This window comes from Ictalurus furcatus, chromosome 15 (genome assembly GCF_023375685.1).
Source record: "Ictalurus furcatus strain D&B chromosome 15, Billie_1.0, whole genome shotgun sequence".
In the NCBI taxonomy this organism is placed as follows: Eukaryota; Metazoa; Chordata; class Actinopteri; order Siluriformes; family Ictaluridae; genus Ictalurus; species Ictalurus furcatus.
In genome coordinates this window covers 10,486,953-10,500,460 of record NC_071269.1, presented here as the reverse complement: position 1 = coordinate 10,500,460, position 13,508 = coordinate 10,486,953, and the positions used below count along the sequence as shown (strand labels likewise).

At 39.7% G+C, this 13,508-nt stretch overlaps 2 protein-coding genes across 3 annotated transcripts in view; one reads left to right on the top strand and one right to left on the bottom strand.

Moving 5' to 3' along the window:
• The window catches only part of osbpl2b (oxysterol binding protein-like 2b), a 30,244-nt gene extending 27,703 nt beyond the window's left edge, over positions 1-2,541 (bottom strand). The window contains exons 1-2 of one of the 2 annotated variants that reach the window (XM_053643214.1): positions 2,341-2,541; positions 1,869-1,930 (exon numbers count right to left, since the gene is read on the bottom strand). In XM_053643214.1, coding sequence (XP_053499189.1) covers positions 1,869-1,930; positions 2,341-2,509 — 231 coding nt within the window. In that variant the 5' untranslated portion in view covers positions 2,510-2,541. The remainder of the gene's footprint in view (positions 1-1,868; positions 1,931-2,340) is intronic. The other variant, XM_053643215.1, reaches the window with a different exon arrangement.
• Positions 2,542-9,312: 6,771 nt separating this feature from the next.
• soga1 (suppressor of glucose, autophagy associated 1) overlaps positions 9,313-13,508 on the top strand; it is a 71,687-nt gene continuing 67,491 nt past the window's right edge. Inside the window, exon 1 of the mRNA XM_053642866.1 lies at positions 9,313-10,656. Coding sequence (XP_053498841.1) covers positions 9,820-10,656 — 837 coding nt within the window. The 5' untranslated portion in view covers positions 9,313-9,819. The remainder of the gene's footprint in view (positions 10,657-13,508) is intronic.

Sequence of the window (13,508 nt, the reverse complement as noted above, 5' to 3'; positions counted from 1 at the left end):
GCCTTTCCCTGCCACACCCCCTTCTTCTCACAGCCATCCATGCCCATTTAAGCTGCATTTTTCAAAAACATTGAGAGGTAGACTTGAGCTGAAAGAGGGAGGTTTCATGACCCTTTAAAAACAACATTCACTATTCCAAATTTGGAAGTTTAAAGAAGACGCTCACAATAATAAAGCATTAATACTTAAGACACATAATGTACTTGATATTTATTAGTGCAGCATTTACACGATCAGGTACAGGAAATGGAGGTAAAGCAACTCCACCCTATGAGACACCCTGCAATTAACCAGGGCTGGGCGATAAGCTGATAATATCAAGCTCATGATAAATTACATCCCAAGCAATTTTATGAGAGATCAGTTTTATAGGACAAACCAGTTGTAATAAGTGGCTGGTCTCTTTTGTTTTGCTCTTTTTGTACGTCAGTTGAGTTTTCAGATGTTAAAGTGCACCTATTATGGTTTTGAAACGTGCTTAATTTTGTTTTAGATGTCTCATACAATAGATTTACATGCATCCAAGGTCAAAAAATACTTTAATGTGCTCATAATTTAAATTGCAGCATCACCTTTTTCCCCCCAATTTCACAAACGACTCATTAAAAGATCCGTTCTAAAGGATTCATTCTAAACTCCTCCTTTCAGAGAGCATACTCTGCTCTGATTGGTCAGACATCCCAGTCTGTTGTGATTGGTCTACACCTGTCAGCGTGTTTCAAAAAGGAAACGCCCACTACCATAACGACTTTCAGCTCCGTCTGTCAGTGAGCAGCCGAGGAAGTCCAGAGGCACGGCTTTTTGTTACAAACCTAGGTAGGTTAGTACAGGAAGTGAGTCTGGAATTATTAATGACTCGATTCAGCTGTTCAGAAATGGTTCCTTCTTTTAGGAGTCAATAACTGTCTTGCCATCTTTGGTGTTCCACCTCAGCATCAGCCTCTGAACTATAAAGAAGCTAGTGTTGTGGCTTTTGCATCGTTACTTGCTCGGTGCAGAATATTGCTGTCTTGGACCTCTCCACAACCCCCCTCTATATCAGTCTGGCTTAAAGATTTAATGCTCTTTTTAAAACTTGAAAAAATCAAGTATAACATCAGAGGCAGGGGTGAATCATTTTTGGGAAAATGGCAACAATTTATTACCTACTTCAATGATGTACACACCCTGGAGGTGTATTGAGGAAAGGTAGATGGTAAATACTAATCATCTTGGCTTTTTTTTTTTCTCTTCATTTATTTGTTTGTTTGTTTTTCTGGTTGTTTGTTTATTGTTGTTGTTTTTTGTTTCCCCCTTTCTTTCAGTTTTGGCTGTGATTATTTTGTTGGGGTTGTTGGATGGGGTGTAATAATATGTAAAATGCGATTTTCCAATAAAAATTCTATGATAAAAAAAAGGAGTTAATAACTGTCATGCGCTTTGATTTTTGAAACTTTGCAGACTTTTTTTTTTAACATTCAAACAGCTCTATAACACACTACATGAAAGGTAATATTTGAAAATACCATAATAGGTGCACTTTAAATTAAAATATCATTGAACTTGGTACTTCAAAAAAAACAACAAAAAACACACACACGACAACTCTGAGTCAAAACATCTGAAATAAAAAAAGGTCCCATAATAAGCTAGAATATTATTATACACATTTGAGTTTAATATTTAAAGCCCTGACCTAAGATATGTTGAGCTGATGGCTGTTATATTAATTCCCAGCAATGTCCTTAAACTGCTGTATGGACAGTATCATGATTATCTTCTGAGTCACTCTAAAGACGTGTCAAAAAAACCAAACTTACAAACAAGTCACATTATAGAAATGAAGATGTAATATGAAATAAATTCACAAGTGAAGCCGGTTAACTTACCACTATCCACAACAACCGAGACAGTAACAGCACACAGCTGCAGCAGAGTTTGTCCAGTAATGCTGTTTATAAAAGGAGAGCGAATCAATACTAACAACTCACAGCATATAGTCACTAGAGTTCAACAACAAGCAGCAGCCTGAGCTTTCAGCTAGTTATCTCGCTAGCTGTGCTAATGTAGTTTCGCATCACTCCAGTTCAAAGCAGAACGTATTTAACTAATAATGCTAAATATTACAGTAAATAACAGTAAATGTCTCTCTGTCGCTTCTACACAGCAGCGGATGCTCGCATCAGAAGTGCTAAAGCGCGATAGCTAAAGCTAAACAGCAAGCTAACTTACAATCTTCTGAGAGTTCTGAATCTTCTGAGGGTTCAGACTGACAGACATGGTTTATCTGCACGTACGCTCGTGCGCTTTAAAAAACCTCAACAAAGCTGAAGTGGAAAAGTTAGATAGTTCATTTCCTACCTGTGCTGATTTGAACGTGATGTAGTGCAGCGCCTGGTTCACACTGAATCACACGGAGTGCTGGGACGCTAACGCAGTTGACACAGAGACGGAAGTGACTGAAGTAGGCGGGTTCACTGACACGCGGATTGGCCAATCGGATTCGCTGGACTTTGTCGCCTGACATCATTCGGGCCACGTCACAGTGTTGGTAGTGATAAACGGAACGGTTTAGGGCGGCGCAGTGGGCAGTGTTCCAGCTCAAGGGTCTCGGGTTCAATACTGAGCTCGGGTTAACGTTTGTGTAGAGACTCACATGTACTTCCTGTGTCCGTGTGGGTTTTCTCTGGATTCTTCAGTCTCCTCTCACCTCAAAAAATGTGCCAGTGGGTGCATACTCTACTCTAAATTGCCCCTAGGTATGAAGGTGTAACCAGTCTCTGCGATGAACTGGTGTCCCATCCAGGGCGTACTGTATTCCCATCATGTTTCAGTGTGCCCATGATAGGCTCTGAATCCATCCCTGAACAAGTTTTATCAGTTAGGTAACTTCTACATTCAAGTTCATCCATCTGTGTGTTTTTGGGCCGGATGGTAATGCAGCAGTTAGTATTGCCGTCTCACAGCTCCAGGCTTGGGTTACTGCCAGTCTGGAGTTTCACATGTTCTTCCCATGTTAGATTGGGATTCCTCTGGGTTGCCCCGAGAGCTGTGTGTAAATGTGTGTTTGTGTGTGCGTGATACCCTGCAACAGACTGGCATCCTATCCAGGGTGTGTTCTCACCTTGCATCCCAGATCTATTTGAACCCTGATCAGGATGAGGTGCTTACTAAAGATTTTGTCAGGCAAGTCACATCTACATACAAGTTCATCTATTTGTTTTTGTTCTGATAATCTCTATTTTTTATATCATCAAATAATTTGTTACATTGAGCTATAATGAAGTCACATAAATCCTGAAAACTACTGCCATGACTGATCGTATCGTATAATTGATGCATTATTAATGAGAGATAAGTTTGTTCCGTGTGTATGATCCTTCTTGTTAATAATGTAAGCAGGCATCACTGATACACGCTTCTCTTCTTGTGTACAACAAATAGAGCGGCACACCATGACCTTCAGTGACCCTGGTGCTAATAAGAAAACATTCATGAGTGCAAAAGGGAGACCAAGTGAGAAACACAGAGACACAATGAATGTAAAGGTCCTCAAGATCCTAAGAAATGGGACAATATAACTTTGAAGAATGACTTGAACTGTTTGTATATTTGGAATGTAGTTAAGTGAGTGTTCGCTGGATTGAGATGGACTGATGAGAACTGAATGAAGACAAAGACAATTCAGTAATTTCATCAGCAGCCTTCTCTCTCTTTTGCCAGTTCTTTAAATTTAACTCTAAACAGAGGACAGTTTTAGCTGTTTTTGCCCCCTCAATAATTATACTCCCCATTAAACAACAAAACAAAACAGTGTTTAAAACCACTTTGCCACAAAAGAACACTGTCCTGAAATCCACAATTATTGATTGCTACTGAGTCATTGCTCCAAAGATTTGTGGAAGTTTGAGGAACACAGAGCAAAAGATGAAAGAAAGGCTTTCATCCAGCATTACACACGGCAATTACACCCACTGACTCTGCACAATATAGCATTGTTCCCTACTCATTAAAAACAGCCCAAATCTGTCTCTTTCCTACCCACACTGAAACATTTCCTTACAGTTGACTTTGGATTTTGCATTATCACCGAACACATAATCGAATTGTGTGTGAGAAAAAGAAAAAAAAAACTTTTTCCTTTTTTTTCTTATCTTATGATTATCACAGTTCACTTCTAAACATCTTAGACCTCTTGTGCCCCTTTTCCATCCTTGCAATTGTACTTTCTAAAAGTAACCACTAGATGGAGCAAGAGCGCTGCTTACGCCATTACACCATTCATTTCCCATTGGCTCTGTCCAAAACACATTACTATACAAAAGTGTGGTCTATAATTCTATACTACATCACATTCCTTAACCCTCCCATTATGTTGGGAAAAAAGTTACATCCATTATGTAATGGGTCAAAATGACTTCCACACACAAATCAGCAAAGAACAGCTTAAAACAGTAAACCTTTATTATGGCTTGTCCTCAACAAATGAAATATTTGCATATAAGTTCATGACCTTAAATGAGGAAAGTCAAAAAATTTCAAAGAGAAAAAGAGAGATTAACCAGTATTTCAGACATCTCAAATGTGGAAATGGGTCAAATTGACCCATAACATAATAGGGTGGTTAATAACTTGTGTCTAGGATAATTAATAACTTATTTATTAGTTCAAATGTATTGTCTTTATGTGTTATTGATCAAACATCTGTAACCTCTATATCCACAAAAGTATGTGAAATATCTTCCTGAGATTTTGGACTGAGCATGTTTGTTGAATTTTTCTTTTAAAAATTGATTAATTTTTTTTGTCATATCAGAGGAAGAAAATGTCTGTCTATTAGAAAAACACACTGGTCAAGCTCAAGCTAGTATAACCTAATAATCCTGACCAAACATTTCACATGTGGTGTAGGAACTTTGTCCACCCTGTCACATGACATATTTACATCACTAGAGAGTATTCGTAATAGTTGATTTTTTAACTAGTAATTATATTTTCTAGAAGACTTGATGTCCCCGTAACTATACCACACTCATTAATGAATTTAATAGTGACTGTTTTCATCAAATATTCAGCAATTGTGTTCCCCCCCCCCGAAGATGCTCTGAAATGTCATTACATTTTTCACAGTAAAAATGAAAATCCACAGAATTTGATCACAATTTTTATTTTTGCTTTATTCATCAGTCTTAACAAAACAATCAGCATAAAAATATGCATAATTATTTAACAACATTAACATATTATGATGACAAACGTGTGATATAACAGGCTGGACCACAAGTAAACAGGGTGGCCAGGCCACAATTGTAAGCTATTTGGTTAATGTCCAAATAATTATTTAATAATATAATTTTATTACATTATGCTTATTATTGTCTGCCTCACTCTTTGTTTCTTAGTATTTGCATATTTATGTCTGATGGTGTCAACTAGAGATGGATTAAATAAAAGGGATTTGCGAACAGCAGAGTTCACAGGGCAATGTGGAGATTTGTGTTTTTCTGACAAGCGTTGAAATCTCTTCTTATATTTGTCCTTTTTCTGTTTTTCTCTCAGTAGCTGGTTCCTCAATTTTTCAATTTCTTTCTGTTGTTTTATTCTCACTTTCCTAGCTTGCTTCTTTCCTTAATTACATTGCCTAGAAGCAGTAAATAAATGATCACTATACAGCAAACAGTCAAGGAAAGTATTAAAAATGTGATAAGAAAACAGTTCAATTGTGCAATGTAAACACTAATGTAAGTAGTGTATCGGAGTAAGCGCAGCGAGTAAGACATAACCATTAATAGGGCTGTGACCACAGTGAGTGCTGTGAGTGCCAGGTGCGGTGGTGTCACATCACACGCCATGTTCATGTTTCTGTTTGAGTGGGCACTATGACATGTACAAAGTACAACGTTTTGTATATAAGTGTACTGTAATAATAATAACAGTTGCTACATTCATTTGTATTTATAGCCTAGCATATAGAGGGAGATTTCATATTAATACACAAATTACATAATCATAATCAAACACCTTATATGATGTTGTCTGTTAGTTTGGTGCGGGTTTGTTTGAGCGGCAAAATCCAGTCAGGCGAATTCTGCTATTTCACTTCGGGTTCTGCTGCTGCAGTGGATCTTGTTGGAAACCAAATGTTACATCGGCGATCGGGGAACATTTTGGGTTCATTTTTTGGGGGGGGGGGGGGGGGGATAAGTGTTAAAAGGGCAAACACTATGCGGGTCAATCACAATACCGTATCCCACAGCGCCCTCGGCCAGCTTCTCATTGCAACAACACGACATAACAAGGTTGTTTCATTCACGGCTGTTTCAGTGCTAAAATAAAGCCTCGTTAAATTTTTTTAAATGTAGGTTTTTGTTTAATTTAAGACTATAAAATTATAGTATTATTATTATTGTATAATATTATATTACATTACATAGTGATATTCATTTCACTAACCCCCCCACACCGTCACAGCTCTATTCATTAAACTCTTCTGTGTTTTTACACTGTGTAAAATATCTCAAACAACAAAATAATTTAATATACCGCATTCTGTCATCAATGCATAAAAACCAGTCTCTTATGTCTCAAGCCCCGATCCTCGCTTATTTGTAAAGCGCACATTTTCCTTATTCTTACCTTGAAGGACCTGGCTGTGGGGGTTCTTCAGGACTAGGAGAAGCGGTTGTCATTTCCTGAAGAGATGCCCTGGATCTGGCAATAGTGCTTGACTACTGACCTCCTGCTTTCTCTCCATTTCTTTCTTTGATATCGTTTTCCCCTTTCACTAAGGTCTGCAACCCTTTTTTCCCCATCTCTTCCCTGTCTTTTCTCCACTTCTCTTTCTCAAAATTGTGTCAGCCCTGTACACAATGGTGTACTCGTATCCACAGTGTGATTGCCCACCTCTATATACATGGAGATGCCATTTGTAGCACCTCTCTCATTTCGTTAAACAGCAATATCAGAGGTTTGTGATCCATCACAACAGTGAACTGTCTACCATACAAGTAAGTGGGATTTTTTTTACTCCAAAAATGACAGCTAGACCCTCTTTGTCCAGTTGAGAATAATTTTCTGCTGCATTTAATGTTCGTGAAACAAAATCTATCGGTCTGTCTGTTCCATCTTCCAGTTGATGCAACAGCACCACACCAACCCCATAAGGGGAAGCATCACAAGCCAGGATGAGGGGTTTAGTGGAATCATAGTGCACTAAGATGACAGACGACTGAAGAGGATTCTTTGACTTCACAAAAGCTTCTTGCTGCTTGCAGCCCCATGTCCATTTTTCATCTTTTCTCAGAAGTGCATGCAAGGGCGCAAACAAGGTTGAAGAACTGGGCAGAAATTTGTGGTAAGTTAATAACGAGCCTAAATAAGCCTTCAGTTCACTCTCAGTTCATGGTGTAGGAGCTTCTTTTACAGCTTGTACTTTTTCTGCTAATGGCTGTAATCCTGTGGCATTAATTTTGTGACCTAAAAATACCACTACTTCTCCCATGAACTCACACTTGTTCCTTTTCTGTCTCAGTCCACTCTTTTCTAGCCTACTCAGCACCTCATCCAAGTTCTGCAGATGTTCTTCTTCATTAGCCCCTGAGACTAAAATATCATCCAGATAAACTGTGACGCGTGTGATGTTTTGCAGAATCACTTCCATTGTGCGCTGGAAGATCGCTGGACTTGAAGCAACTCCAAATGGTAACCTGTTATAAGTACACAATCCCTTGTGCATGTTAATTGTAACATACTTCTTGGAATTTTTGTCCAGCATTATCTGCTGATACGCATGGCTCATGTCCAGTTTGGAGAATTTCTTTTCCTCCTGCCAACTGAGCAAATCAATCTTCTACCTTGGGAATTGGATTCTGCTCCACACTAGAGCTCGATTTACTGTGAATTTGTAATCTCCACAAATTCGGATAGAACCATCAGTTTCCTGACTGGAACAATGGGAGCTGCCCACTCTACAAACTGTACTGGTTCAATGATCTTGTCTTCCACCAGCCTCTGGAGTTCTCTCTCTACCAGTGGTCCCAACTCTTCTTTGAACACCTCAGATTGTCTCTCCCATACGTTAGCCAACTTAAGTCCTGGTACATTTGCTACTTTATTTACCAGATGAGGCAACAAACAATTTCCGTAGCCAACTTCTTCCCAACAAACTAGGCCCTGCACCCTCCACAACAATCATTGCCAGTTTCCTCTCTATATTCTGGGTCTGCACTGCCATGGTAGCCATTACAAGCACCTCCATTTTCTCACCTGTATACGTTTTCAGCAGGCAAGGGCTCAATTCTAGCATGTCTGTTTTTATCTTTGAATATTGATCTTTGCAGACGATTGTCACTCCACAGCTTGTGTCAACTTCAAATACCACCTCCATGCTATTCACTTGAATGGTTTGCATGATGGGAGCTTCTCTAGGTAAGTCTTGAAATACACTGTATATCGTGTTAATGTCACTTGTGTCGTCTTTTAAATGAAGATGAGTTGACAAAAAAGTATATATTGCACAGAAAAATATATTTGTAGAGTAGTATATATCCAGTTAATGTTAATATATATATAAAAAAGTTGATATTATATAGTACCAGTTTGATGTTCAGTGATGAAGTAGAAATGCTTTTGTTTGTGGTGAGTGAATGTGAGACTAACAGGAGGGTTTTTTTTTTTTTTTAGAATTCAGTCAATGTTAATATGAATTAATAACATTCAATAAGTTAAGAAATCTTACTTTAATCTTCAGAATTTAGTTCATGTGTTAATGTTAATTAGTGTAATATGTTTTCTGTTTATGAGACCAGTTACTTTGAAACAACTTGTGGAAATGGAGAGAATAAAGTTTTTATTTGTAATTCTTTTAGAATTCTTTTACACTAATTATTATTAATTAATTAGAAGGCATAAAAGGCAGAACTATCGGTATCGGCCGATATCACTCTGAATAATCGGTTATCGGTATCGACTGAGAAATTTTGTATCGGTGCATCTCTTTTTATATATATTTAATACTTATATATATTAATATATATTTAATACTGTAATACTTTTATATATATTTAATTACTGTCCCTCTCTGACCAGCAATGCAAACAAGTCTTCTCCTCAGAGCTTCCTGTGCTCTCCCAGTCAGTCTGCAGTAATCAAGCCTTGTGTTGCGAGGCAATAGTTGGGCGATACCAACTTGCGCATGGGGGGGTGGGGGGGCGATGGGGGGTCATTTCAGTATTTTTATCTGATTTATTATGACCCACGGTCGATTCGGAACACCAATAATATTACAAAATAAATTCTTCTACAATACTTCTACATATGTTTCAGTTGATAATGGTATAAATATTGGGTGGTTTGAAATAATGTGAACTGTGAAAAGCTATATATATATATATATCCCAGTAAATATTTGGACTACAGTGAAGGTAATAACTGGGGATCCTGCTGAATGTTAGTTTTTCCTCCACTTGGCGCAGGTGGCAGTACAGAGCCGTGAAGGATGTTCCGCTCCTGATCGTCACCCGAGCCGCTATCTGGGCGGAGAGAGAGAGACCATCCTACATTCACTGACTACACTGTTAAACTGAGGAGAGTGGAAGTGGAACCGGTCTGGGGGAAGAAAAAAGGGAAGAAGCGAGCAGTAGCGGAAACGTGGTCCAGAAGCAGCCAGTACAGAGCTTTGTGAAGCTTCTCAGCGCATCTGTCTGCACTGGAGCAAGATATTATTCAAGCCAGGGTTTTTGTTGTTGCGGGCGCGGCTTTATTCCAAAGCGGAGCCTCTGCTCTCTGCGCGCGGGGGGGGGGGTTCATTTCTCTTTCAGTCGGCACTGGAAAGCGGAATGAATGACCAAGACAAAGGTTGACGCCGCGTCCCCGAATCACTTCGTCTCGGCCAAGGAAAAGAGACTCAGGAGCAAAATGGAAACGGAAAGCGGGTGTGAAACAGGCGACGGCGTACAAACACAGGCGGTAAGCCACGAGAAGAAGAAACCGCACCGCGCGCCGTCGCCCGCGAGACCCAAAGACGTCCCGGGATGGTCCATCACCAAGATCCGGGGAGGGATCGGCACACCGACCCTCAGTGTGAAACCGGGGGCGATCCATTTAGGGAGCCGTTTATCCAGACGCAGCCCCGTTATCGGGAAAGAAACAAAGGGTGAGAAGATGGGGAAATCACCAGGGAAATCCGCGCTGTCTGCAGTCGCTGCTACGAAGAGTAGCGTTAAATCAAACAAGGCCGCTCGGAGGAAAGCATCAGACGCCAGTATCGCGTCCGACGATCTGAGCAAAGACTCGGGCAAAGAGTCCGGCAAACTCTCGGCCACTGACAGCAGCTCCGAGCTCTCCGACTGCGCCTCAGAGGAAAACAAGCTGTCCACGGACGCGCTGAGCAGCGATACCGAAAGCAGCAGCCGTGGCGGGGCTGAGAGCGAACACGCGGCCGCTGGACAGAGCAGCGCTCGCGGGGAGAGTGAGGGACAGCGGTGCACGTTGGGAGGAGACGCCAGGCAGGAAAGCATTACTCCAGGGGACGAGCGCTCCCTCACCTCGCTCGACAGCCGGATGCCAGCTAGCACATCTCTGGCCTTCTCTGATCTTAACGAGGAGCTAACAGATGGCATGCACGAGGAATATCTCCGAGAAATCGAAGAACTGCGGTCTGAAAACGACTATTTAAAGGTAAAACTCTCCTGGTATTAACTACTGTTGTTAACCTGAATCTGCATCACTTATTGCACTCACAGAAAAAAAGGCTGACTCTAGAACATGTACTGTTGTCCTTCTGCTGGAACCCGTAAAGGCTCTAACACTGAGGAACAGTGCTGCTCTCAGTTCGCTTCATTCTTCTAATGGATGCTGCGTGAACATGTTTTTCTAACGCACCAACACCATTACTGCCGTAAAGTAGCCCAAGTCAACAGAAAGACAAATATGTGTTCGTTATACAGGCTAGACAGTTTTATTCCTGTGGAAATGGTGTGCACATTTGAATGAAGTGAATGCAATGAATCACTGTAAGAGTGAGTGTTTTTCTTTACCATAAATGGGTTCGAGTAGGACGCAAAGTCTCGAATAACTATACAACACTGGAGAACCCTTGAAGGTTTGTTTTTAAGTCCAAACCTTTTCGCCAAACCTTACCAACAGAGCACTAATAAGACTACACAGTCTTATTAGCGCTTTATTAAGCCTCTAAGAACGTTTAATTACGATAGCCATTGGTCATTTCTGGATGTAACTGTAAAATGGCCTCTGTTTTAGCTCTCTAGCTGTCTATTAGCTCCTGCAATGCAATTCTCGCTGTGGTTTCTGGGACTACGGTTGCTACGATGGCCTTAGGACTGTAATTACCACATACAGTTTTGCAGTCAAGTGTCCTTTAGTGAACAGTGGACTAGTTCAACAAACAGACTTCATATTTAAACCATCATGAACTTTCTTTTACTTTCACACTATCTGTTGTTACCCAGATGAAGATGTGTTCCCTTCTGAGTCTGGTTCCTCTCAAGGTTTCTTCCTCATTCCTCATTAGGGAGTTTTTCCCTTGTCACCGTCATCAGCGGCTTGCTCAATAGGAATAAATTCACACACTTAAAATGGGTGTCCTGTGTTTATATGTTTCTGTAAAGCTGCTTTGAGGCCATTGTTAAAAGCGCTATACAAATAAAATTGAATTGAATTTTATAACCTTTAAGTGACTGTTTAGTCAAAACCTTATTCACAGTGATCCCAGTCAAATAGTTCACGTTAGCATTGTAGTAGTTAATCTAGTGTGAGTTGTCATTTATCCCGTTGAGATGATGGATGGTTATGGTGAGTGTGTAGACGACAGAGTGAATGATTGATAAATGATGGCCAGTTGTTCTCAGGTTCGTATCCTGACAGCGGCGCACACACTGACCCACAATGCCAAGCGCTAGTTGCCTATGGGCAGGTGTTAATACAAAGCATGTTACAGGCAATAAAAATGCCTTTGTTCAAATACTTGAAGCTATTTCAGAAAGCTGATGCTTTAAGTCTGCTAAAAAGAAAAGGCATGTGAATTTTACACACTCTTAAGCTTTAATTCGTTGTATACTGGGTTATTTTTTATACCCAAACGCTGGGTTGAGCCATTTGGGTCATTTAATTGGGGGTATTTTTCAGTCTTGGGTAGTTTTTGGGCAGTTTTGTGTAACCCAACCACTGGGTTAGTGGCTGGGTCATTTTCACTGACAGTTGAATCAATGCACCCCACCCCAATGCCTCAGCCCAGCTCCTTGGGTCAAATCAACTCGGTAACGGTTTTCACACAGACAGACTGTTACATTTGTTTGGCGAAACAAGGTTCGTATCAATATATTTATCCATAAAACCGTTACTGCTCACTACAGAAAAAGCAAAAATGTGCGATAACAGTCTAGTTTACATGACATTAAGTGTACCTCTATCTTCATTAGCTTTGGATTACTTGTTTGTAATGACTACTGGATCGTAAGTTGGTTACTCAGGTTTTTTTGGCTGTTTTAAACGTCTTCTTTGCTCAAAATCTGACGTTTTCATCTTAAATATAGGACTTATTTGAGTGGTTTACTTCAAAGTCTCTCTATAAACACCACTTTAGCAGCTCTAGCAATACATTTCTGAATGTATTGCTAGAGCAAATATGTCAAATGGTGATTTGAAATATGTCAAATCACCAATTGACATATTTGTTTATAATGTGGTATATTTTACATTTTCAAGGGGTAAAAAAACCTCTGAAAATATTAACCCCTTTATGAAATAAAATGAACCCAGCATTTTTGTAAAAATGAAACCATCCTTTGGGTTCAAAAACAATCCATTTGCTGGGTTAAAATTAGCAACCCAACTTGATGGGTTAGTTTAGCCCAAAATGTGTTCTGTCCTATATTTACCCAGCCACTGGGCTAAAAATAACCCATTTTGGGTTGTTTTTAACCAAGTGTTTTTTAGAGTGTATGAAGTATAAATTAATAGCTTATTCGCTGGCACTTTAAAGCACATTTAACCCTTCACTTAACCCTTATCAGTTACACAGCATAACATAGGCAGTCTATTCCTTTCCTTATTATTAGTCTGATTATATTACCTGTATTCCGCTGTTTATAATAGCATGGATCATATGACCTGCACTGCAGCTCTTACCTAAAGTCACATCAAACCTGTATGTTATCCAATAACATTTACGTTTAATTACCATGTACTATTATTCTTCCACCTCTCAGCAGACCTTCTGTTGACTTGGTTGTTTATGTTTTCTAAACATTGCTTTGTTTAGAGCAGGACTGAAGCTGTTGGGAAAGGAAATAAATGAACAACAAATGGGCACAAATAAAAGCACAAATACTAGTCTGATGTCTTGCTCTTAATGAACTGAGACGGGACTGGGGACTGATACAGGCCATTTGGCTGTTTATGGAACAGTGGATTAAAAAACCGGCACTTACATGCGTCATTAATCCGATTTTATTTCAACAGTTATCAGATTATAGAAGTGACAATATCTTCTAAGGGATTAAGAATATATA